Genomic DNA, 27588 nt, shown 5'->3' with positions numbered 1-27588 from the left:
CTACAATCGCTATGATAGCTTTAGGACTACAATCGCTATGATAGCTTTAGGACTACAATTGCTATGATAGCTTTAGGACTACAATTGCTATGATAGCTTTAAGACTACAATTGCTATGATAGCTTTAGGACTGCAATTGCTGTGATAGCTTTAGGACTACAATTGCTATGATAGCTTTAGGACTGCAATTGCTATGATAGCTTTAGGACTGCAATTGCTATGATAGCTTTAGGACTACAATTGCTATGATAGCTTTAGGACTACAATTGCTATGATAGCTTTAGGACTGCAATTGCTATGATAGCTTTAGGACTACAATTGCTATGATAGCTTTAGGACTGCAATTGCTATGATAGCTTTAGGACTGCAATTGCTATGATAGCTTTAGGACTACAATTGCTGTGATAGCTTTAGGACTGCAATTGCTGTGATAGCTTTAGGACTACAATTGCTGTGATAGCTTTAGGACTGCAATTGCTGTGATAGCTTTAGGACTACAATTGCTGTGATAGCTTTAGGACTACAATTCCCACGAACAGTTTTGCACCCTCCATCATTGAACAGTTTGATAACATCAGCAAAATAGACTTCATGTGAAAACTATAATGAACATCCTGGTTATAATTGCACTATCCACTGTCACCCAGATGAGGATGGATTCCCTTTTGAGTCTTGGACCTCTCAAGTTTTCTTCCTCATGAAGTCTCAGGGAGTTTTTCCTTGCCACTGTCACCTCAGGCTCACTCATTAGGGAAAAATGTATCCATTTAAATTTTATATCCAGAATTTACAGTGGATAAAAAAGTCTATACATAACTGTTAAAATGGCAGGTTTTTGTGATGTAAAGAAAGGAAACCAAGATAAATCACGTCAGAACTTTTTCCACCCTCAATGTGAACAGCGTATAAAAATTAAGTAAAAAACAATCAGAACATTTTAGGGGAAAATAGGAACAATAAAAACATACAATACCCTGATTGCATAAGTGTGCACACCCCTAAATTAATACTTTGTTGAAGCACCTTTTGATTATGTTACACCACTCAGTCTTTTTGGCTAAGAGTCTATCAACATGGCACATCTTGGCTTGGCAATATTTTCTCACTCGTTCTTGCAAAAACATTCTAGATCCATTAAGGGCAGTCTCCTGTGCACAACACGCTTCAGGTCACCCCACAGATTTTTAGTAGGATTCAGGTCTGGGCTCTGGGTAGGTCATTCATAAACATCGATCTTCTTTTGGTTAAGCCATTCCTTTGTATATATATTTCTGCAAAGCTCCTTTGTGACAATGTCCACTGTTAAAAGCGCTATAGAAATAAAAGTGAATTGAACTGAATCGAATATAAACATCTGGCAGCCAGCACTACTGTCAGAGCTGCTGTTATAGAAAATTAATCAACACCTTCTGACTAATTCAACAGCGCTGTAGTATAAAAGGTGAAGTCGTAGTATTATACTTACATCAGTGCCAGAAAGTGAGTTATTTACTTTGATAGTTTTACAACAGAAGGAAGCCACATAATAGAGTTTAGCTCTAAACTACGTAATACTGAGCTCTGTGAATATTTCGTTAGTAGTATTAAAGTGAATTAAAAGCCAGTGGTATGTGTTTTTTTTTATATTTGTTATATTATTTCCAGATCTCTACTGAACATGCATTTTTCCCCCCCAAAACACGGAGTATTTTAAAGTAAATGTAATTATTGCTCTATAATGTGAAAAGTTATTTTGTTGAAAGGTAGCTGCGGGTTTCAGTACCAGTCGTCGAGGTCGCGGTCGCAGTTACAGAAGTGCTCCGGATCCACACAGTTGTCGTGGACAGCACAGGCGCACTGCTGAGTGCCCGGTGGTGCCCCTGCCCAGTACGTGTGGGCGTCTCCTGACCGGCCCACCCACCAGGTGAAAGGCGCACCATCTGCAAAATCCAATTATCATCAGTGATGCAGCAAAGCCAGTTTTTTTCTTTTTCTTTTTTAACAAGTCCTTAAACACCCTGATGAGAACTCCCCCTGTGCATTCTTTTGGATTGATTAACACCATTTAAAAGTGAAAATAACCACCAACATTGACAAGAACCCTGCGATTCGCTCGAGGATGCTAATGTTTGGATGCTTGGCAACAAGACCCAGATGCGTGAGCAAAATAGAGAAGGATTCAAAAGTGCAAATGATAAAGAAAGCATAAAAGATCAAATTGAACAAAACTGCCGGTAAACAGCAGACAGCACAATATGACCCAAAGCATAAAAAAAAGATATTAATGATATTAATATTATATAAGTAAAAAAAGAAAAATCACAAATATTTCACTCTGGCTTGTTTCTACTTTTAAAACATTAACACATATTGGACTGTTTAATATCAGGAGTTAGTCCCTATGAACCCTATGTATTAACATCGGAATGAAATACACTATATGGTCATTACAAACAAATCCAAAACATAACGCCAATGAAATGTGAACAGATATTCACATAGTGTAATAACATGAAGATTTCTCAATACATAAGACATAAAACATTAAATTAACAAAGGCATTATTGCGTAATCTATTACATTGATTTGAAAATCATGCATTTAATCAAGCAGTTAGTATTTACTGCACTTATTTTACCTCTTAGCATGAAGTTTTGAAAAGCAGCAGGTATTTATTTACTATGTATTTACACGTTTAACTTGGAAAAAAAAAGATGTTGAGTAATTTCTACATCATTATCCATAAAATTGTGTAATAACACTGCAAGTCCTGCTGTCCAAGCTTGGTGTGTACTTTCAAATCCAATATAGATTAGTAATTAGTGCTTATTGTGCTGTAGAAAATAATTCTCAGTTGTAAATATCCTATTCTCAAATAAATATATCAACCGGCTGAAACAGTGGACTCAGACTTTATAAAAGTGCTTGTGTGGACAAGCAGCTTCAGCTCGAACCCTAAACCCTCAGCAGAACTCGTGTTTTTTTTTTAAACACTGGGGAGATTGGCATTGATTTGTCTCTCGTCTGCTCACATCCATCCATCTCGAGTTGCTGGCCTCTGCTTTGGGAGAAGCGTGCACTCTCATTACTCTTCATCTGACATTTGGAGCATTATTTATTTATGTCCGACACCGTCTTTCTTCTCAGCTCATCACATCCCGGCTAATGAGACAACTAATAGGCAGCGATTTACGGCAGAGTGCTCGGGCGTCTCCTGTTTGTTCAGAAGGCCGCGAGAACAATTATCGAATCACTCGACCTTTAAGAGGCCGTGCACGTAAATGCTCGTAATTGGACCAGGACAAAAAAACAAACAAAAAGCAGTACAGTGCAAAAAGGTAAATAATGATTATTTACACACAAACCCACCATCAGTAGATGTCCAAGCATGCAAAGAGCTTGATGTTAAGATATATTTTGTATTTTACATGTTATAAATGGTTATAAAAATCAAAACCTGGCTAAACATACATTACATACAGAATAAAACACTGTTATAGGAAAATAATCCATGAAGTGGATTATTTTCATATAAAAGCATGTCCTGAAGCATTTTATTTCTCTTATACCACACTGTTTTGCCAAAAATGACATAAAATTTTTAATTTATTAATGATACGTCATTTTATTTATGAACGATACATCATGCTTTTTAACCATTTATAGATACAGGAATGTTGTAGAACATCTGCAAGATATATTAGCTCCTGTTATCGATTATATTTTAGTAGCTATATAATTAGCAGTCGTTCCCTCACAGCCTCTTTTCTGGACTCTCTGTTGGTAATATATGGAATTAAATTTGTGTTAAAAAGTATCAGGACAAAAAATAAACAAAAAAACGCTTAGCTTGTCAGCTTGTCACTAGGAAACTGGGATGTTGTCTATAATGAGGACTTTCCTGTGGCGGAAAAACTTACTGTTATAAAGCTCTGACACTGGTGACTCCATCTAATATATATTATATAAACGTCTCCTTCTACAAAGCTTTAAGATGTTATACTTTGTTACATAACAACACATTTCATCTGTTTGTTTATCCATTTATTGAGAATGCAGCGTCCACCATACAACTTCCTGTCAATGGGTAGTGCATTTGAAGTACTGCCAGAACTACTGTCAGAGCTGCTGTTATAGAAAATCAATCAACACCTTCTGACCAAATCCGATCAGAGATTTCAACATCGCTGTGGTATAATAAATAACAGAACCTGATGCTGAAAGCACTCTGATGCTCTAATGGATATGAACTAATAAAAAAAGAACCAAAAAAAAAAAGGTTAATTAGTTTGAAAATAATCGAACCGCCTTGTCTGCTTTGTGCTCTCTGTGACTGACAAGCACAGTTTTTTTAATAAGTCTGTCCTTTCATAGTGGGCAAGTGAAGGAGGAGGGGATCGATACTCTCAATAAAAAAGGCTTACCTGGTGTGTTTAAGAGGCGTGACTTTTTGCAGTGGTAGGAGAGTTCCTGCTCGCAGCGCTCGGCTCGGGTAATTATGGCCGCGAGCTGCTCGGTGTCGGCAGAATAGTTAAAGGAGGCCAAATGCTGAGCGCTCCCTGAGGATGCCCGTAATTTGGTGAGCTCTGTGTTATTGTGTTGGATCACCGTCCACGCTTTATCTGCAGTTTTCGTGAGAGAGAAGAAGGGGGGAATTGTTACATGTAATTATGCAAATCATAACGAGGACACAATAAGGTGGGCCTAGCGCTAAGGTGACCTTTATTTTGACAAACCACAGGCTACGGCAACATTTCCTAAATTGCGCTAAATTACAGAGCGGAAATCCTCCAGTGCCGAATAAAAGGAATGATTCAGACAATGATCACATTTACACAAACTTCTCTCTTGGCACAAATGGAGCTAAAGAGACAGCACGTGTTTTTTTTGTGTTAAATTGCAGGTGGATGCTGAGGCCACACGGCTAATGAGTAAGGGAAACTATGACCACCAGTTAGCGTCACACAAACTGAACAATGCTAAAGATCCCACATACGCTGACTCAAACCCTTGTGTATGTGTGAAAAAATATATTAATTGTCCATTAACTGTTGAAATAATTTGCATATTTATGCTCGTTTTGCTTCAGAAATGTTAGGCCTATTGGATATTTTAAAATTTTAAACAGATTTTATAGATGTTCTAGTATTTTTTGTATTAACTGTTTAAGTATTACATAACCAAACCATGTTTTTTGAGACAGATATGGGATTTCAGTAAACGGCCCAATGCTGAACATGCATTAATGTCATTAATGTCATATGCGAATAACTCTAATGACCTTCTGACTGGGAAAAACATTCAAGCTACTTGTATATGATAATGCTAGTTAATGTTAGATTTAAAAAAAAGCACAATTTTTCATGAACATCATGGCAAATCTGTATTGTTGGAATCAAGTTTCACCAAAAACACCACAGCTATTCAGTTAGATTAAGTGTAAACCAATAACATGTGCATTTGTCCAACCGGATCAGTATAAACTTGGACATGAATTGGACTATCCAATTCAATTCAACACTGTGGTGTAAAACCAACATTGTTAAAATAACTCCAGTTTGTTTTACATGGACGGTGTTGCGTCTGCTTTTCACACATTTACCTGACATGTTGCAGTAGATGAGCTGCGGCTTGATGGGTCCGCTTCCATCTACGTCTATGTGGTACAGCCCTGACGTGTTCCCTCTGTGCTTGTATGCCTCGCACGACACCTCGTAAACAGCTGGTAAAGATGGAAACGACAGTTAGCCTTCCTGATCCAGACACGTGAAAAAAAAAAAGAATCCCACCGAGACAGATGTAAATGCCTCGTCTCCAGTTGCTACTTTCCCATGAAAATGTGTCTCGGAGAGCTGAGATAATGAAGTGTGACAGTCCTCATTAGAGCCTCCACATGCGGGCCTGCAGAGTAAACAGCTCAATACGTGTCAACCTCGAAAACACGATGGATCAGGACGAGGTGAAGGCGGCGTCTCGGATAATGCGCTGTTCACGGCTACAAGCACGCTGCCTACGCACTCGCCTAAACTGCTCACAAGATACCGCGTTTGCATTCGTGCTCTAGATTAGCCAGTGGAAGTGGGTGAGAATAGGAAGGGTTTCTGGAGTGTGGACACGTTCCTCCCGGAAATTTTCTCAATGTTAAGCTACGCTTTGCTCCGCTGGATTTGAATTGGAGCTCATTGATTGGCGATCTTCAATATGGATTAGCAATCTAGTGCATCAAAAAAAATAAATAAATAAATAAATATATCCAAAATGCTTACCAGTGGGGTGGTACTCTCTTTATAATGGATTTCCTCCCTGGGAAAGTGACTGTAATTTACCTTTAACACTGTTTAAAGGTGCTAAATAGACCTTGCTCAGGTGCTCAGGACAAGTAGATTTCATGTTTTTATTCGTGTTCATTTTTTTATTCGTAGTTGCCCAATAGACCTGGTCTTTTCCCCATCTTCAACTGCAGCCTCAGATTTCTGTTCTTGGCTGACAAGAGTGGAACTTCTGCTGTTTTAGCCCAACCACTTCGAAATTCAATGTGTTGTGCATTCTGAGATGCTTTTCTGCTCATCACGGTTGTAAAGAGTGCTTATTTGAGTTACTTGAGCCTGCTTGTCAGCTTGAATGCTTTTTTGTTTTTCGCACCATTTGGTGTAAAGGCAAGCGTAGAGACGAGCGTTGTGCGTGAAAATCTCAGGAGATCAGTAGTTTCTGAAACACTCAAACCAGTCTGTCTGGCACCAATGACCATTGACCATTGACCAATACAAATACAAACAATACATGCCACACATGTTAGCCAAACAAATGGGTTTCCAGGCAACCAAGACATGGAACTGGGCAGCACACTGGGGCTTTTACTTCCCTCTTGGGCTCGCTAATAAATAATTTCGTCCATTAAGATTGAACCTTAAGACCACAGAATGTCCAAACGTGCTAGAGAAACGTACAGAAGATGCAACCTTCAGGGTATCACCCCACAGACAAGCAATTGTACAGTTTAGTATCTTTCTGAGAGCGTACCTGGTCCCCACTGAGATGCAGCACAGAGACGTCTCTTGAGTGTTGCGTATGTCATTAAATATTGCGAATACTGAGTCAAACAAAGAGACCTTAGAATTAACCACCTGCATCCAAGATAAAATGTAATTGAAAAACTTCTTAATTCTTAATTATAATTAACGTCTGTTCAAAATCTGAGGAGAATGAATAAATTAACCGGAATCAATACGAAATCTGTTTCACTGTATGCATGAGTCAAAACCATATTTATGGACAGGTTTTGAATATCATCGCTAATTAGGCTCCATGACAACCTGGATACCAGCCCAGAACTGCAATTACTCTTGAGAACGATTTATTTTAAGGATAATGTGCCAATATCATGTCCTCGCACTCTTCGTGAGCAGATTTTACACTTGGGTGTTACACCTTCGGTTGTTAATCAAAACTATTATCAGTGTGTGTGTCAGATTGAGCACAAAATAGCAGATCCCTTCTTTTTTTTCATTAATCATGAGGGTAATTTGGCACTGAATGATGATCAGACACCCACACTTGAGTTGTGCTCTTAAATCTGCAAAGTTATTCAGTGGGCTTGACATCCCCTGCATTTGAAATACTGGTTTTAATGTCTTCTTGAAAACTTTTCTACATGACTTTGAAGTGTACATCACCTACAACACTTGCAGTACAAAAGGGAGGAGAGGAAGGCATTTGCCGTTGGCATAAAAAATGAAGCAGTTCAAATGATTTCCAAACTTCACTTGAACTAATGAAGTATTAAAATGGCCCATAAGATGGCAATGGGGGTTTGCCTATGGGGAAATGGTGAGGAGGAGTCAATGGTGCTTGTAAACACGACTTGCAAAACAGCCATATGGTTTTCTCAGCCAAGTTTTTTCAAACAAATGTACAACAACATAGCCTCAATCTTGACAGCCTCCAAAGGCCCATCCAACAAACCTCTTTTGAGCTGATAAGATAAGATGGCAGTGAGAAATCGGCCAAGGGGAGATGGCAAGGGCGAATTTACGACGTTGTATAAAAACATAGTGGAGTTCAGGGATAGTGAGTGGCCTCAATCAGTACCTATCCGCTTCCCACAAATGGGAAATGCAATGGGAACAGCTATGAAAAAAACTCGAACTCAATAACCTGCACACACTAATGACGCACCAAATGACTCTTCCACCAATGAGTCTCCTAAAAGCCACCACAGCACTGTTTCATTCTTGATCAGAAACTAGTACTTCAGTTAATCTAATCTAATTGCTCAGGATTTGGTAAGTTATTTTAGGTACTGGGGTAAAATGTTTCCAGTTTTTTGGTACCAATAATATTCTATTCTCTATTTGGTCTCCAGTCATCAATGACTTGTTTGTAGCAAATTAAAATTAAACAACTCCGACATAATCAACAACATCCATTTCAATTTATTTCCACTCCTTCCTATTTATCTCCTCTGGAATGCTCTAATATGGGGCAGGACTTTATTACCGAGCAAAATTCATAACGGAAAGCAACACTACCATGAAAGCAAGCTCTCAGGAATAGAGCAGGACTTTGAGGCATCTAATTAAAAACATGAAAAAACAAAAAATTAGGCTAAATCATCCTGTGGACCAGATGTGACCTAGTATACTATGTGTGTCGTGTAAAAATATACATGAGCGGAAAATTTAAAGCTTAAAAGAGCCATCAGTGACTCAAAACCAACCTTTTGCTTACTGTATTAGTTCCACTAAAAATTGTGACAAGCCAGGTTATAACTGAACTCGCTTTCTCTATTTCTAATGCACATATAGTCTGTAAGAAATTAACTGTGAAACTGTTTTCGCTCAGAACCCCAGGGCATTCGATTTGAAATCTGACGATATTTAAACCTATACTGAGAAAGACGTCTACCTCATTTTAGGTACTGACGGAAATTAGTGCTTCTTTCTCCAAGGAATCAAGGACAATATTCACGAAGGCTAACTATCAACAGCTTTATTCCTAATCTCTCAGATGTTAGCTAGCATGATTATTGGATGTTAATAGCTAGCTGTCACGATACAAACAAACCGCCTACTAGGTACAATATTAGCAATATAAGACCAATGAAAGCACTTGGCCAAGGCCAGGGCACTGTGTCTATGTTGTACAATCATCTTGGATGATTATTGGCTGGTTGATAATATATAATGTCTTGTTGATTCAAGAGGTTCAAGATAGAGCTTTTGTCATCAAACATTACATCAAAAGTGAATGAAGTATCTCCCAGGGATAAACATTACATATATAGTTACCTCATTTTTGACCAATATATTAGATAGAACCTCATAATCCAGAGGTCATGATTAGTATTCAGGCAGATGTGTGTCATTGTGTCATTAGTGTGTTTAGTGATAACAGGTATAAGAAAAGAGTGACATCTCAGAGCCAACTGCAATGGAACAGGGTTGTTATGTTTGAAATATCGAGAGGTGCTTTTGAGGTACTGGGAAAACCAAGGTGTTCCTAACATAACTACAGATCAGTACATCCCTGAATAGTAAAGGAAAGTTCCTTGATAGCTGTGATGAAGTGGAAAATATGTAAAAAGTAAATTCTTACTCAATTTGATTCCTGCATTATGCCAAGTATGGAATGACGAGTCTAATGGGGAAATAGAGGGTTGCTTATGGGGTGAAAATAGTCCAAAACAGGTTCACAATTGATAGCAAATTTGTATGAGTCCTTCAAAATCTGTTGAAAAATGATTGGGAATTAAATATAATGGAAAACAAAGTAAAGCCATTAAAGGAGATGGGCATACTGGAGCCGATCTCCATAGCTACCCAGGCCGAAACCCAGTGAGTAATCACATTATGACCTTCTCGCCAAAACAAAAAACTGCAAATGTTTGCTGCCTAGGAATAAAAGAGAAGATTTGGTAGACCCAAGGCCTCCATTTCATTTGGAACTTGAATTATATTGATCTAAAGGTTTTGTTTTTTTGGGGGTGGGGGGTGGTATGAAGGAAGGACAAGATGGAGAGCATAACAGAAATAGGCTTAGAGTTTAAGGAGGTACATTCATTTTCATTGAATTCACTCGTCCCACCAAGGACAGAGGAAGAACAGCCCAGTTGGAGAGGTCAAATGTGGTGCGAGAAAGAAGTGAATTAATATTCAATTTTAAAAAGGAGCGCACATTTAAGAGTCAGTGCGACTCAAAATATTTGAAATGATGAGGGACCACTTTAAAAGGTTTAAAAGAACCGAACAATAAGGTAAATAGCTCACTCTTATTCATACTTAATTTGTAAGAAGAAAAAGACAAACAATTTGCAATGAATCAAAACTTCCTACTGATCCTCTGAATTCTTGAGTCATTATGAATAGCAATGGGGCGCAATGGCTAGGGTTAAAAAGATGAGGAAATAAGGGGTGACCTTGACAGTAGTGTGTACAGAGACTAGACGAGGTGCATGTGAAAGTGTTATTCAGGAAATAAACTGTTTATCAAAACCAAATCAGAAGCCTTTTCCTCATCCAGTGTAATTATGTAAGGAGTACATACTATTCATGACTCTCCTGATATTGAAAAATATCTTTTTTTCAGTTATCAGTTATAATTTTTTTTTTAAATCCTTGATATATGACCAAATAAAAAGTTAGTAGTGGACTACTTTATGAGAAGCAGGCACTAAACGTTCTGCACATTTGCTATATTTAGTTAATGATGGACATTCACTTTGCCCCACACATTTTTCATACACTCTTGTTCAAAAGCATTTGAAAACACACTCGTTTGATTGGCAGTGCTTTTGTTCCAAATCTAATTACGCAGGGTGAACCGTGAGGTCTCTTTCTATCACCTTCTCATTTTTAAGCAAGTCGAGTGTGAAAGCGTTAAACACTGCTGAGATTTTGCTTGAGTGACAAGTGCTTAATTTCAGCTCGCTCCGTGCAAATTACGACGCCGCCTTTCCAGAAGGCCAAAAAAAAAAAAAAAAAAAAAAAGAGCCTTTTTTTGCATCATTTGAGAATCTGCCATAATCCAGATCAATGATGATGCTTTTTGGCTCAGGCTTTGTGGTGAGTGCCAGATCGCTGATAAGCGTTTGACCTTGGGTCGTGGTCTTTCTGTTTCTTAGCTGATGTGTAGCTGGCAGAAAAAACACCCTCTCTTGGAAGACCTTTGTGTGTTTTGTCCTTGACTTAAGGCCAGGAATATATACATATTCTATATTCAATGGTGTGTGTGTGTGTGTGTGTGTGTACTTCCTAGTCCTGCTACCTGCTTACTCTTGGTTGTAATTGTTTCTGGTTTTGACCTTATCCTGCCTCTTGTCTCCATAATAAAATTCATGTACCTTTGAGGATTAAAAACACTGGTCCTGTTGCAGTCCTAGGATTTGAACTGACAACCTTCTGGTCACAGAAATGCTGAGCCGTGACTGTACTACAGTTTGTGTCTGCCTGTAATCTGACAGCCATGATTATTGGATAAGTTGAAATGAAATAAAGAGACGTCTTTCCTTACAGCTATGGCACGTTGCTCCTGTGTAGCCGGTGTCTGAGCAGTCGCAGTGAAAAGTGCTCCATGACTGTGTGCACCTCCCGCCATGTTCGCAGTGACTCGGAGAGCACCTGGTGATAGAGACAGAAAATAAATGAAGTCTAGTCACGTTCACACTTCTATCAGCACCATAATGAACACATCTCTTCCTCTTTTACTAATACTGGCAACAAAGAAAGAGAGTCCCATTGTAGTCCTGTATACGACCCTGTCCTGTCACTGGCTAGTTCCCCTAATGTGTGCACCTGTTCCGTGCCCTTAATTAGATTGTCTGTTTACACCCTGCTTTTTCTTTGTTTCATTGCAAAGTCTTATCATGCATCTTTCTATCATTAAGTTCTAACTTCCTGTTTCTGTCTAAGTCTTTTTTTCAATGCTTGTTTTCTTTAAGAAGTAACATCAACAGCTAATTTGCAGCTTAAATCACCTTCCATTGCACCTTATATAAATATTACCCAAATACATTTGCTGTATATTGGTTTTTTTTGGTGTTTATCATCACTGTTGTTTATGTCTGATAGGTTTTTAATATCCAATATCCTATATTGCTCCAGTGAGCAGCACAATATATTGTACAATTGTGTAATTGATTCTGTTACTATTTATCCTTTATTTTCTACTGTACCATCCACGAGAATGAGCAAAACTGAAAATTTCATTGTACAAGGAGCTCGTGCATGATAATAGCTCCTGACTCTTAAATCTTTCCACTTTGATTATGGATTATTCCAATCTATTATTATTATTATTATTATTATTATTATTAGTATTGTTATTGCCTGCTATTCTTTGGCTATGACTATGATTATTGCATTCCCCCTAATCAAACACACACCATGTACACAAATTCTGTCTCAACAGCCTGCATCTTCACGTCTCACGTTTAAAATTTACACAACATATTTTCTTCCAAAGAAGCAATTAAATAACTAAATAACTAACTAAATAAATAAGACGACTGTGAATAAAATACATCTTCTTGTCAAAACAGCCCATTTTGAATTATACTGTACTCAAAACTGCAAGGTTGAGAACATTAAGAAATTGAGTGCACTGAAAACGGAGAAGCGAAACCTTCAGTACTCTGTTATTAACTAAAGCCATTAAAGGCCATTACTGGATATCAGTGTGCCCTTGAAAGTGAAATTGTAGACACTTGGCACAATTAATTCCCTCTCTTTGTTGAATTCTGAACGATTACTCATGCTTAAATGACTTGCATTCATGATAAATTAGATTTTTCACACCAGATTCACATTAATGGGGACAGTAAATGGGAATAGGTTTCCCATTATGTCTAATCTATAAACTATAGAACTGCTTTGGCGATTGGAATGGTTGTATTTATCGATTTGTAGACGTTCCGACGTTGCTAACAAGAACATTTTAGAACCAGAACTCCTAGCATACATGGCATGGAAATGCTCCATTCTAACAGTATAATCAAACATGTATTACTCGAACTGATATTTAGCCTGCAAGGGAAATTAGTCGATTTAGGATCAACCAACATGCAATTATCCAAACGGTCAATCGTATGGCTGCAGGACAGTGCTTAAAATCATGCAGAAGCAAGACCGAAGTTTACACAGAATGGTGTGAAAAACAAAAAAACATCCAGCTGTTCTGCAAGCGGGTGATGAGCGAGGTCAGAGGAGAATGGTCAGTCTGGTTCAAGCTGACAGGACGCCTACGTTAACTCCAATAAACACTCTTTATAACCGTGGTGTGGAGAAAAGCATCTCAGAAAGGCTACAATAGCAGAAAACTACCTCGGGTTTGACTCCTGTCAGCCAAGAGCTGCGCTTCAGTACAGTATAAAAATTGGAATTTACACTTTTATTACTTACTTGAAAGGAAAATATCAAACAAATGAATTAACAACAACACGTCTTCCCAAATAAGAACAATATATAAAAAAAGAACGGCAAAACAAATCATGTCCTACACTGTGCGTTTATTACTGAACAAACTGTTCCAAAAAAAAATGCAAAAAAATCTTTTCTTTCTTTTTTTTTTTTTTTAAATAAAAAAACCTTTTTTGCTTACAGTTAACCCATTTCTCCAGTCTCAGATTTTTTTCCCCTGGCAGCACACAGACTAACTGATCAGACGATATCATCAACTTGCCCTGCTATAGAGTATATGCGTCACTGTAAGGGTAATTTTTTTATTTCCTTTTTAATTTTTTTTGTTTCTGCGCATCAAAGCAACTGCAAAAATAAATCCGTGAGACAACCGTCCAGCTCTTTGATCACAGCCCTTCCGTCCTGAATTCTACTGGCTCATAATTCTGTGGTTTGTGAACTCATAGGTACTAGAATTAGACCAAAAGTAACCAAAAGCATGCATGTTTTCTTTTCCCGTGTCCATTCCCCTTCAGTGAATTTGTTTTTCCTGTGGATGAATTTTATTTACATTTGGCCTGGCCACTTCTTTATATCTATCTATCTATCTATCTATCTATCTATCTATCTATCTATCTATATTTATATTTATATCTCTAGACCTACGTCACATCCCAGTTTTTTGTCCCAGTTTCCAGCATTTCAATCAAATGACATTTACATTTACATAGCCTCTAATATGCAGAAATGCTATATATCGCATCTGTAATAAATTTGGTAGCAAATTTACTGAAACCATAAAGCTTTACAGACGATTTGATCAGGGCAGAGCTGCACCGCTTCACAGACTTGCATTAGTTACTGAGTGATTCTCACCCCTAATAACATGGCAGAATGACCGGAGGCACTGAAATATCAAAGTAGTCAGCAACAACAGCTAATGAGGCATCTAGGCTTCCTATATCTTATCAAGCTTTATTTTTACTTTTTACACATATGCTACATTTTCCATCTCAGACAAGAGTTTTTTTTTAATGTGAATATTTAACCTTGTGTTCTGTTTACTACTTATAGTAGGATAGACTTCGGGTATCTGATACGGAAAATACTACGTCAAATGATCAATGTTGTGTATATGTATGTTTTTTTGGTGAACAATAAAGCACACAGAAGCACTTCTCATGTCTGGGGATGATCCTTCCAGCAGGTGTATGTAGCCGAATGCACCAAAAAGTACATTTTCCCTTTATGTGAGCCAAGTTTCATGTTGGAAAAAAACAACTGTACGGTTCCTGATTCACAGCAGAATTCCCACTTAGAGCTCCAGTGTTTTATTGTAGGTTCATATTTTCCATTTTGAAGTGTATTATTGACTCTGTTACTACAACACGCCTTAAAAAGAAAACAGCAGGTCTAAAACGAAGCATTTTGTACCACAAACACACACACACACACATGCTTTCCTTGACGCTGTGAGTCGTATCAAACACTGTTTTCACACAGCTGAGTGTTTCTCACATGGCAGCATGGACTCGCAGTGACTGGCCTGTGTTTTTTTTTCTGTAATCTCAGAAGCCTCAGTGTGTATGAGTCACGCAACAACACTCGCTGCCGTGCTGCCGTAAACAAACCCGACCCAGGCTAGTGTGTAAACTGCTGAGGAGGCACGATTTAGACATCCTGCCCGTGGTAATCTACAGTGACATACGTTACACAAATTTCTAGAAGCTCCTCTCACTGCTAATGGCTGCAAACAGAAGGAGATGGGAGCGGAGAGTGGAGAGTAATAGCGGATGAAAAGGCAGCACAGAAGGAAAATGGTGCAGTTTTAACTTGGAGTGCACTTGGCCAGATGGGGCCTGAACTGCAGGAGCAAGGATTTAGTTAATGAATGTGCGCACACATATGGAAGACTCCATACATCCGCACGAGGGCTGGAATGGAAGGAAGAAAAATGAGTACTTTCTTTAAAACAATGCACAAGTAGTAGTAGTAGTAGTAGTAATACTAGTAGAAGTACTACTACTAATACTACTTCTACTATTACTAGTAATAGTAGTAGTACTACTAGTAGTAGTAATAGTAGTAGCAGTAGTAGTACTAGTCTAATATTACTACTCCTACTAATACTACTACTACTAGTACTAGTAATAGTAATAGTAGTAATAGTAGTAGGAGTAGCAGTAATAGTAGGAGTACTAGTACTAGTAATAGTAGTAGTAGTACTACTACTATTTCTACTATTACTACTCCTACTCCTACTACTAGTAATAGTAGGAGTGGTAGTAGTACTAGTAATAGTAGTAATAGTAGGAGTAGTAGTAGTACTAGTAGTAGTATTATTATTAGTAGTAGTGCAGTAGTAGTAATAGTAATAGTAGTAGGAGGAGTAGTAATAGTAGTATTAGTAGTAGTAGTAGCAGTAGTAGTACTAGTAGTAGTAATAGTAATAGTAGGAGTAGTAGTAGTAATAGTAGCAGCAGTAGTAGCACTAGCAGTAGTAGTAATAGTAGTAGTAGGAGTGGTAGTAGTACTAGTAGTAGTAGTAGCAGTAGTAGTAATAGTAGCAGCAGTAGTAGTACTAGTAGTAGTAGTAATAGTAGTAGGAGTGGTAGTAGTACTAGTAGTAGTAGTATTAGTAGGAGTAGTAGTACTAGTAGTAGTAGTAGTAATAGTAATAGTAGGAGTAGTAGTAGTAATAGTAGCAGCAGTAGTAGCACTAGCAGTAGTAGTAGTAGTATTAGTAGGAGTGGTAGCAGTAGTAGTAATAGTAGGAGTAGTAGTAGTAATAGTAGCAGCAGTAGTAGCACTAGCAGTAGTAGTAATAGTAATAGTAGGAGTAGTAGTAGTAATAGTAGCAGCAGTAGTAGTACTAGTAGTAGTAGTAATAGTAGTAGTAATAGTATTCAGTTAATTACTATATTTTCTGGACTTAAGGTTGCAGCAGTGTTAACTAGCAAGCACGTTCACACTAGTCAGTGACAAATCGTTCACGTCACCTGTAGCAAGCGCTATTGTGTGCACTGTCTGTGTGCACTACTGAGAAACAGCAGTGTTTTTCTGATATTTAGGATTTGTCACTTTCTAGCGTCAGACTTCATCTGCATAGAATTACGAAAACCTCAAATCTAATGTCATGTCACACCTGTTGCTTGCTAATGTGAAAGTGGAGTAATGTTACCTGCTGCACCACTTTGTAATAAAACTGTAATTAAATAACTCCTCTTCCACAAATATGGGCTCATGGGAAAGTTTAGAATCTGAGCTTTTGACAAAATTTATCGGTTTATTTCTAGGAGAGAAAAAAAATCATACAAAATCCCAACATGCATTATTTTAAGTGACTGGATTAATTGTCCGTTGTGTCACAAGCACAGGCCATTACACCAGTGACAGTAACACCAGTGACAAATTTCCATTAAAGATTTTCCTGATATTCTCCAAGCTGGTGTCATCAGCATCTCAAAACACACACCATCAATCACACCAGCACCAGCACACGATCTTTATTAAATCCATTTTCCAGTTTAAAAAAAAGGATTTTACAGGACGTTTGAAAAGCGTGACTCCATGACACGTCTAAATTATCCACAAGAGACAAATGAAAGTAAATTACTAAATTATAGCATGTGGACTCTATTGACGCTGGTTGATTCGCCATTCAGTCTTCTGAACTTTGACCTTGAAGGCACTTAAGCACAAAAGAGAAGTTTTCAAAATAGCTATCACCAACAAAGGTTCTTTTTAAATGATTTATTTTATTAAAAACATATTTCTTCCTGCTAATTTACATATTTGATAAACATCATACTTATGTTCAGTCCTTGATATTAAAATGAATCATTTTATATTATAAATGTTGTAATAATTCTATTCTATATGTACATACACATGTTTGAATAATCCTGACTTAACATATCCTGACTATATAATCCTGACTAATAATTTGAATCCTGACTAATAATTTGAATAATCCTGATTTAACATATCCTGACTATATAATCCTGACTAGTAATTTGAATAATCCTGACTTAACATATTCTGACTATATAATCCTGACTAATAATTTGAATCCTGAATAATAATTTGAATAATCCTGACTATATAATCCTGACTAATAATTTGAATCCTGAATAATAATTTGAATAATCCTAATTTAACATATCCTGACTATATAATCCTGACTAATAATTTAAATCCTGAATAATAATTTGAATAATCCTGACTTAACATATCCTGACTATATAATCCTGACTAATAATTTGAATCCTGAATAATAATTTGAATAATCCTGACTATATAATCCTGACTAATAATTTAAATCCTGAATAATAATTTGAATAATCCTGACTTAACATATCCTGACTATATAATCCTGACTAATAATTTGAATCCTGAATAATAATTTGAATAATCCTGACTATATAATCCTGACTAATAATTTGAATCCTGAATAATAATTTGAATAATCCTAACTTAACATATCCTGACTATAATCCTGACTAATAATTTGAATCCTGAATAATAATTTGAATAATCCTGACTATATAATCCTGACTAATAATTTAAATCCTGAATAATAATTTGAATCCTGAATAATAATTTGAATAATCCTGACTTAACATATCCTGACTATATAACCCTGACTAATAATTTGAATCCTGAATAATAATTTGAATAATCCTGACTATATAATCCTGACTAATAATTTAAATCCTGAATAATAATTTGAATAATCCTAACTTAACATATCCTGACTATATAATCCTGACTAATAATTTGAATCCTGAATAATAATTTGAATAATCCTGACTTAACATATCCTGACTATATAATCCTGACTAATAATTTAAATCCTGAATAATAATTTGAATAATCCTGACTATAGTCCAGATGGATCTCTATGAAGTACACTCATTAGAATATTAAGCCACGCCCAGATCAGTTTCAGACTGGCCTGATCAGCATATTCCGCTTGTTTTTGAGCAGCGTTTTATCACATTTTTTTTTCTTAAGCCAAATGGATGACAATATTTCATCCATTTACAACCCTTCACTTTCCTTTCTTATTGCCAGCTATAAAAAACATGTGATTGGGAAGCATCCAAAAGCCCTTTTCTTCTTAAATGCATAAAAGGAAGTAAAATGATCAACACAAGCACATTTTAGCGTGCAGAAAAAAAAGGGCACGTATCTGGCCGGAGAGCTGAAAGTGACAATAAGCTCAGACTTTGGAATGGGCCAATTTCTCTCTTAACACCCCTCCTCTTCCTCTATTCACACACACACACACACATTATTCTCCTGCGGCACTCACGGCTCTGCCCGCTGTGACCCTAATCACGCAAGATGAAAAAAAAAAGGCGTTAAAAAGTCACCAGGCGAGAGACAAGAACAGCAGGAGAAGACAGGAACAGTGTGGAGTTCAAAGGTCTGTTCTTTCTTTACCTCTTCACTGGTTTCAGGCAGCATGGAAGCCGAGATGAACTATGGGAAATTGGGAGAGACGTAGCCAACGTCAGCAGGCAAGCGGTGGAATGAGCTAAGCAGTGTGAGGAGTAAACAGAAAGCGTCAACGCTGACCTCAGGGTCAGAGCTTAGGTTTTGCTTTATTCAGCACATTGTTAAGTGTTAAGTGCTGCTTCCATCCATCCTTTTTTACACGAGATTTGAAAACACGAATACAAACGAAACGCAAAAGAAAGTCCATGTTGCTTCTTCTGCTTGGCTGAAATGGAAAAGATGGTGAATTGATAAAGAAATAAAATGGCATAAAAGGGTTATGGAAAAGTTTGCTGGCTACAAACAACCATACGAGTCTTTTAAGCATGAACAGATTTTGAAAAAATAGAAATCCCAAATACATCTGTCTTCAAGTGTGTGTGTGTGTGTGTGTGTGTGTAATAGTTTGCCTCACATCTTTCTCATTATGCCATCGAGAAGCCTTCATGATATAATGCATTGCTGTACTCTAATAGTTTTAGTGTCGAGCTATTGATTAGATTGCAGCCTCCCATCTTATAATCCAGTCATATCAAAAAAAAAAAACATATTAATATTTATTTATTTCTCATTTTTAAGATCTGTATTTTGTCTTTTACTTCATTTTCTGTCTTGAGCCTGTGATGACTATGACTATGACTTTTTCATGTATATATATATATATATATATATATATATATATATATATATATATATATATATATATATATATATGTATATTACACATACATATATGTGTAATAATAATAATAATGAATAAATAGTAAAATTAATTTTTTTAATACCAAAATTATGCTTTAGTAAAATGAACATGGATTCTGGAATTATTCATAAAATTATTGTGATCTACAATGCGCAAATTAATACTAAGTATCTGGGATTTTAGTAAATCAGGGCTTTAATGTGTAACAAAATGTTAAGGTATTAAATATAACATCAGTTTGCATCTCTCTTTCTGAGTGTAAATAAAAAGTAAGGAATAAAGTAAGTATATAGAAGTAAGGAATAAAGTAAGGTTGTGCTGTTATAGGAAATTAATCAACAACAAAGCAGTGTGACGTGGCCCAATACTGTTACCATGACTGGCTGAAGTTAAATATTTTCCAATAACAGCACTTCCTGAAGTGTGTTCTTCCTTTATACAACAGCCAATGATTCGATTTTTTTAAATTAAAGAATGACGTAATTTTTATCCGTTTATAGCTACACTGAATGTTGGGGAACTTCTATTAAACAAGTCAGTACTTATGTTATAACAGCTACCATCAGAGCTGCTTAGATGAACGTTGTTTGATCTTCGTTGTAAAATTTGTATCATATGTCCACTGTGCATTTTTCCTAAAATGTCTGTTCAAACATCGCCTTCTTATAATCAGGTCTGGAAACCTAGAGGATCATGGGAAAATATGAGAAAATATTTTCAAGCGATAGCTTTTGTTGAATTCTTGTCTTTTCATTTTAAGCATTTTGTAATTATATTTTTGTCCATAAACTGAGAATATTTTCCATTTTCTTTCATTAAAAAGCATGGTGCGTGCACATTTTGCACTCTAACGGCTGGCGAGGTTTTCAGTTAGTAATGCGCGAGAGTGACCCTCCAGTGTTTCCCTCCCAGACAAATAAACACAGTCATGAAGGGCCCTCGCTGTGCCAAAAATATGCTACCATCGGCTTTTATCTCTGCATCTGCTCTTTATCGACATGCCAACATGTCAACTGTCCCACTTTGGCCTTGAGTTTTGTAAAATGTTGATCTTTATTTCCAGTCGTTTCAATTCGGACCTTTTTCATATGCAAATTGAATAATGTGCACCAAAAAGAGATGGATGAAAAACTCCAGTTAAAACTGCATTTCTGTTTTGAAACGCTCTCTGTCTACACTGGTGTTTTCAAACGTTTTTCAAAAATTGGAGGAAAAAAAGCTGAAAATGTTTACATCCCTACATGTGTAAAATAACAAAGCGTAGAAGCTTTGTCCTGCGTCATTTCCGCCAGGTGTTTTTTACTTTCCATGTCCTGGTAGAATATTCCATTCCATCCCCTTTGAAAAAAATGCAATTTGAAGATAAAAATGCAATTTGAAGATAATGGCACAAAGTGACATTAATTTTTAAAGGGATATTTCACCCCAAAAAAAGAAAATTCTGTCATCAATCAATGTCATCAACAGTGCAGCGCTTCTGGGTTCGGTTGTATCAACACAATGTCAACACAACACGCATGCGTCGTGGTTCTCTTGTGAACGTGCGTTGGAGATCTATGCGGAAGTGAAGATATTTTGTGAGTAAAGACTTTTAGTTGTTTTGCGCACACGAAGCTTTCGTATTGCTTGAGAAAATTGGGATTAATCCACGGGAGTCACATGGTTTACATTTACAATGCCTTTATGAACTTTCTGGAGTTTGAAAGTTTTGGTTACATGGACTGTCAGTGGAGGGACAGAAATCTCCCAGGTTTCGTTAAAAATATCTTCATTTATGTTCCAAAGATGAACGAAAGTCTTACTGGTTTGGAACGACATCAGGGTGAGGAATTGATGACAGAATTTTCATTTTCAGGTGATCTATCCCTTTAACAATGCTATCAAACCGGATAGCAGGCATCAGGTTTTTTGTTTTGTCCACCAGGTTGTTTGTTTTGAGTTGAATGGGTCACATGACTGCATCACATGACTAAAAATAAGTTTCATTATTGAAAGTTTCACTTTCGTGTCTCGGGAAAGTTACAGGTATTCAGATTCAGGTTACGCGCTTGCTTTATGATTTTCTGGGTGTATCCAGATTCAACAGCACGTAGTTCATGTCTCTGAGGTTGCCAGATTTTTCTTGAGAAGAAGTGTCAGAGATAGTGGCTTTCCATAGCATCTCGACTACTACCTTTAAGCCTTAAAAAAAAAAAAGGATAGAAAATATGGACTGAAGAAAAAAAAAATCATTTTTCTTCATAGTGTAATATAAAAACACAATTAAAAATGTGTGTTAATATTTAATTGTGCGTCCATGTGTCCAAATCATGGATGGGTTTATTTGTAAATAATTCCTTTTTTCTTTTTTTTTTTGCTTATGGTTTGCATTAATGGTGTTGGAAAAAACTTTTCATCCAGGATGTTTTCCTTATTCATTCGGTAAAATGTGATTTTTTTTTTCCCTCCTCATAGGCATCTTTTTCTTTTTTTTCTGGGTTTTGGATTATATTACACCAATACAGTATCTAATTGTAAAAAAAAAAAAAGAGATGAATTCTAATGCTGAAAAAAAAAAGATAAACACCTAAGGTTAAAAATCTTTAAGGTGATATAATAATGCAAAACTAAATTTACGGCAAAACATTCAAAAATACCTTCGATTCCAATAATTGATAATGATAATGAAGCCACAGGATTATAGACTACTTAACCTGGCTATTAATTAGCTATTTATAAGTTGCTGAATTAATAGAATAATGCTAGAAAACATGGCCACAGTTTGAAGGAAAAGCTGACCAAGTACCCGTCTGCTAACTTCAAGTTATTAGTGATAAATGTTATTCATAATATTGTAAAATGATCATTTTATACGTAAATTATTTGGTCCTCAAGATGTCTCTGATAAAAACTAACAAACAAACAAACAAACTAAACATTTTCATGGGTCTATATTATTTATGAATTAATTAATAGTGTGTCGTATTTATGTATTTAGTATTGGCCTGGACTTTTTTCAGTGTATTTTCAGCCCAAAACATACATTTCAATGTGACATATTATGGTTATATATTCTCAGACTGTAAGACAGTGGAGCTGGACTTAATACTGCTCCTTGCTTGAGCTGATATCACTTAAAAAAAAAGCATAACCGTGTATAACTTGAGCCACACCTCTGTTTTGGGCATACTCCACCCTGTGTGCATAACTCTCACTCAGTTTGTGACTAGCACTTAGATCTGTGGTTACGTCTGAGGTATGAATATCACCGTGCCCAATTTTGGTATTAAATCCTCCCTAAGTGTGTGTATAACTCAACTCTGAGTACAGCCCGATGTGAGATAAGGCCAATTAGCAGGAATAACAGATAAGCCGCAGGATTGGATGCGACAGCCTGAGAGAAGTACAATTCCATCAGTCTCTTTAGTGCAAACGGGAAAAAAAAAAAAAAAAAACGCTCACTTTCCGGCACAGGACACACTCTCTCGTTCCATTTGCAGAAATAATGAGGCAGCCCCGGGAGGCAGCCAAGCGAGAGTTCCCCTCTTCGGGAAATAAAGGTGAGGCCGAGAGTCCTGCGGCAACTCATAATGGCAAAAGTGAGCGTAGCAAAAAAGCTCCAGAGTAAATAATTTAACCCAGCATGCATTACTTTCAGCTGGATGGCAGAAGGTGTGTGCCGCTCTTTGACATCTGTGTGCTTGATTGCATTAGAAACTGTACAATCCTTTGTTCGGTAAAGCTGATACGATCCGGAAATGCTAGCATGTGAAAAACTGATACACACACACACACACACATACACACACACATATCCCATGAGGCGCTTTTTATTTATCGGCTTCATCATCTCCTCCGACACGCTGCAGAACAATAGATATTCACTCAGCGAGCAAATAGAATCTCACAAGTACGGCGAGAAAGTGACTAGCGTGAACGTGAAAGTGTACGCCACGCAGAATCTGCCTTCCGCTTCTGGGCGAATATTCACCTCGATGACGCGCCTTAGTCAGCAGCGCTGTCGCAATGTTACCGCTTCATCATGTTGCATGTTTCCTTCACGCCTTCTTTCGCCTTCGTTTCATTTCTGCACACTCAGGAATCACACGCAAGGCTTCGCATTACACATGAGGATATTTATGGGCTTGGAGGGTCCTTTGGGGAAAAAAATGCAATATTTCCTGCGCTTTAGTGATTGATTTTTCATTAGAGTACACCAGAATGTCAAACAGTTCACTTTAAGGGTGGACAAGGAAAAAAAAAAAACAAAAAAAAAAAAAGGAAAACTAGAAAACTAGATGATTCCATGGTTATGGCACCATAAAGTATTACTATTTTTTTTTTACATTTTTAAAATATTTTTCATATTTTTCACTGCATCTCATAATATATGTTTGCTATTAATGTTTGGAAGTAACACGTTTTTTTTTGTTTTTTTTGTTTTTTTTGTTTTTTTTTAAGCGTAGAATTAGCAAACACACACACACACACTGTACTTATCCAGCATCCATGCTAATGGCACAAGAGCACAAAAAAATTGTAAAGATTTACTAAAAAAAAAAAAAAAAATATATATATATATATATATATATATATATATATATATATATATATATATATATATATATATATATATGTATGTATATATATAAATAAATGAATTTATTTATTTATTTAATAATTTACTCTTTGTAACAGGGCCATACTTTCAAAGTGACCTCATCAATCAATATCTTAATAATAATGAAAAAAGATCAATATCATAATCAATATCTTAATAATAATGAAAAAAGAAAAAAAAAATCTTCCCATGAGCTTTAGGAAATCTGGACGATGCTGGACTTCCTGTTGAACATGTGACTTGTGGAATATTCCATAAGGATGGATGTGTTCAGGTGACAGGGTTGAGTAAATGTGCATTTCTTTAATAAAAGTACATTTTTTAATAAAATCCGAGTCATGGAAAAAAATGTTTGAAGCATGAGATAGATTCGGATACATGTATGTTTGTAAATGTAATGGCACCCTCATTGAGGAATCACTGAGAAAATGCACATTTGATGTTCGATATCAGATGAGTACTAGATTTTAGAGTGTGCCTGTGATCTTGAACGGAGCCCTGGCCTTGTGGAGACAATAAAGCATATGCAAGTGCTAGTGCTGGTGCTTCCTATCCCAGATAGGCAGCTGCTATCCCAGAATGCTGTGCAATTATTCATGTAAAACCAGTGGTGCTCTTTCAAAGGTAATAACTTTAACACTGAATGTGAGGATCATGCAATCTCTCCTTCTCTTTCATCTCTGCTTTCCTCTTACTCCCCCTCGGCTGCTTTCCTCCTCGCCCGCAGACTCAATAATCCTTTCTTTAATGAGAGAAGGCAACTGCCGAGATGATTTCAGTCCTAAATTTGTGCACCCCGAACACAATAACAGCCGAGACGGAAGCCGGTGCCATTTTCGCTTTTATATTTCGTTTCTAATGGCGCCTGCCAGCTGCCTGCCTTCTTGCCTTCTGTTATGCAATGCTTTCAAATGACTCACGTGCACACAGCAGCTCTAATGATGGGGGGGGTTTATGCTAAAAACTGATGTTATTACGCTGTAGGCCCGAGTCAATGGATGATACGATAAAATGATTAAGATGTTCAAGGGATGCACGGCTTTTCTAAGTGAAGTACGAGAAAGGGGCTCGGGTGTAAAATGGATGACTGTATAATACATGCAGCAAACCGTGTTTGTGACGGAGGAGTGTAAATTCATCACGACGCAGATGTGCACTAGAACCCTTAAGACAAATGAACAACAAGGACAAGCCGCTGAAGGAAATAAATCACAAAATGCTTATTTTGAAATAACGTCTTTGTTTTTCTAAAAAAACGATGAAGTGCATTAGTTTATAGCTAATAAATGTGTAACTGAGCAGTGATTTTGCAACGTTATCAGCTTATTAGTGTTAGAGGTGTGTATAGAAGTGTGTGTTTTTCTTTCAATCCAACTCCCGAATGCTCCTGTGTTTATTGTACCTGCCTGAAATATTTTCCATTATACCACGACGCTGTTGAATTCTCAATCCTGATTGGTCAGAAGGTGTTGATTCATTTTCTATAACAGCAGCTCTGCCAATCGTTCCAGCTGTAATTCACAGCAAGTCACAAGTACTCATTCGAATATTTTATCACTTCTTTAGTACACAAGGACTTGTGGGTTCGACGTTGTGTGTTCGGAGTTGCTTTTCTGCTTACCACGGTTGTAAAGAGTGGTTATTAGAGCTCTCACAGCCTTCCTGACAGCTCCAACCACTTCTCCTGTGACCTCTCTTGTTAACAAGGATTTTCTTTTTTGCTTTTCACACCATTCTGTGTAAAGCCTACAGACTATTGTGTGTGAAAATCCCAGAACAGCACTTTCTGAAACCATAGCAGCCCTTCTGACACTAACAACCATGCCACGGTAACTGAACATCACTGAGATCGTATTTTTTCCCCCATTCTGATGTTTGATGTGAATATTAACTGAAGGTCTTGACCTGAATTTTGACGTAAAAATTGTGCAGCTGCCTACAGGCGGAGGCTGTGTTCCTATTAAAGTGGCCGTTGAGTCTATATGTGCTATGTGCCCCTATAGTGAGGTATTCCAAAAAAAAAAAAAAAAAGAATCATACAACATATTTTACAACAAACAATTTGGACCTGCAAGAAAAAAAAAGGATAAAGATTTCAAATCGAGTAGCACAGAGGCACTCTGAGAGCGGACACATCTATTACGGTGGAGAGTATCATGACGCTTTTGTCCAAAATCCGGCATCCACCGAACAATAACTTTGAATTTCACATAGGACTCCTGCTGCTGATTCTGCTGCTGTACGAATTGCTTGGTCCGAGTAATCTGTTTACCTTTCTTCAAAGCACACAACAAATAAATCGCAGCTGTTGGAAAAGAACTTCACTCGAAGCAAAGCTCCAGTGGAACTTTTCAAAGGAAAAAACCAAACAAAAGAAGAAGAAGAAAAAAAAAACAAGGTGAGAGGAAAGATGTTTTCCACTAGACTAGGCAAGCAGAGAGAGGGAATGCGAGTGAATTGAAAGGTGCACCAATTGATTCGTTCGCACTGATTGCACAGGAAGAAAAAACAAAAAAAAACAAAAATTCAAAAACGCACAATGAATTAGTCACTCCCTCCCCTTCTCGCTCTTAGCCGGGTGCATTAATATTCACTGGCAACCCTTCGCCTAATTAATGAAGCGCAAGTTTATATTTGCATAATGAACCCGAATGCATCTGAAATACAAACTGCGGGATGAAAACCGTTTCGTACCTGTCGATGATTCCGCACATGTCCATCTGGAGGTTGGTGAAGTTTCCGATTAGCATCTGCTGCACCTTGATCAGATCAACGAATCCCTCGTCCAGGTGGATGAGGCGCATGCATCCCTGGAAAACGTTAGAGGGCTTCTTGCATCCATCATCCGTAATTGGACATCCTGTGGGTGAAAGCGGAGGAATGAGTCAGCAGGCTTCAACCAGATGCGTTGCGTTTTGGTACCTCGCAAAAAAATTACAGAGAGCACTAAGTGTGGCCTGTGGCCCGTGGAAATTAGGAGAAAATAAAAAAATTTGAGGCTTATAAGCAAATCTGCAAATTTAAACAGATGAGCCGGAGATAACTGGACTAAAGGGACATGTACAAATAATTCAAATCCTCATAGTTTCATGTCAGCACCACCTACATTTGCATCTCTCTGCCCGCAAAACGTTTACTGCACAAGAGAAAACGTAGTCGTATGCTCAGCAGAAATATTTGAATGAAAATTTTCATAATCATGCACTTTTTATGTAACAACTCACCCAGTGCATGAGCCACTTCCCAATTCCTAATTCTGCTTCCTCTTAACTTGTCACATTAATATTCAGTGCCAAATGTTTGTATGTTTATTGAAGTGTAAGTTAATATTTGCATGATGAGGCCAAATGCATCTTTTATGTAGTCGAACATCCACGAAACAACTTCCTGTTATTACTTATGTTATAGCAGCT

At 37.1% G+C, this 27588-nt stretch overlaps 1 protein-coding gene across 3 annotated transcripts in view; it reads right to left on the bottom strand.

Moving 5' to 3' along the window:
- Positions 1-27588, bottom strand: part of cntnap3 (contactin associated protein family member 3) — a 131112-nt gene that overhangs the window by 31414 nt on the left and 72110 nt on the right. For all 3 annotated transcript variants that reach the window (XM_026943944.3, XM_026943943.3, XM_026943945.3), the window contains 5 exons: positions 26870-27035; positions 11488-11594; positions 5582-5701; positions 4404-4601; positions 1763-1919 (listed from right to left, as the gene is read on the bottom strand). In XM_026943944.3, coding sequence (XP_026799745.3) covers positions 1763-1919; positions 4404-4601; positions 5582-5701; positions 11488-11594; positions 26870-27035 — 748 coding nt within the window. The remainder of the gene's footprint in view (positions 1-1762; positions 1920-4403; positions 4602-5581; positions 5702-11487; positions 11595-26869; positions 27036-27588) is intronic.

Source organism: Pangasianodon hypophthalmus, chromosome 17 (genome assembly GCF_027358585.1).
Source record: "Pangasianodon hypophthalmus isolate fPanHyp1 chromosome 17, fPanHyp1.pri, whole genome shotgun sequence".
Lineage (NCBI taxonomy): Eukaryota > Metazoa > Chordata > Actinopteri > Siluriformes > Pangasiidae > Pangasianodon > Pangasianodon hypophthalmus.
This window is presented reverse-complemented; position numbering and strand designations above follow the sequence as displayed.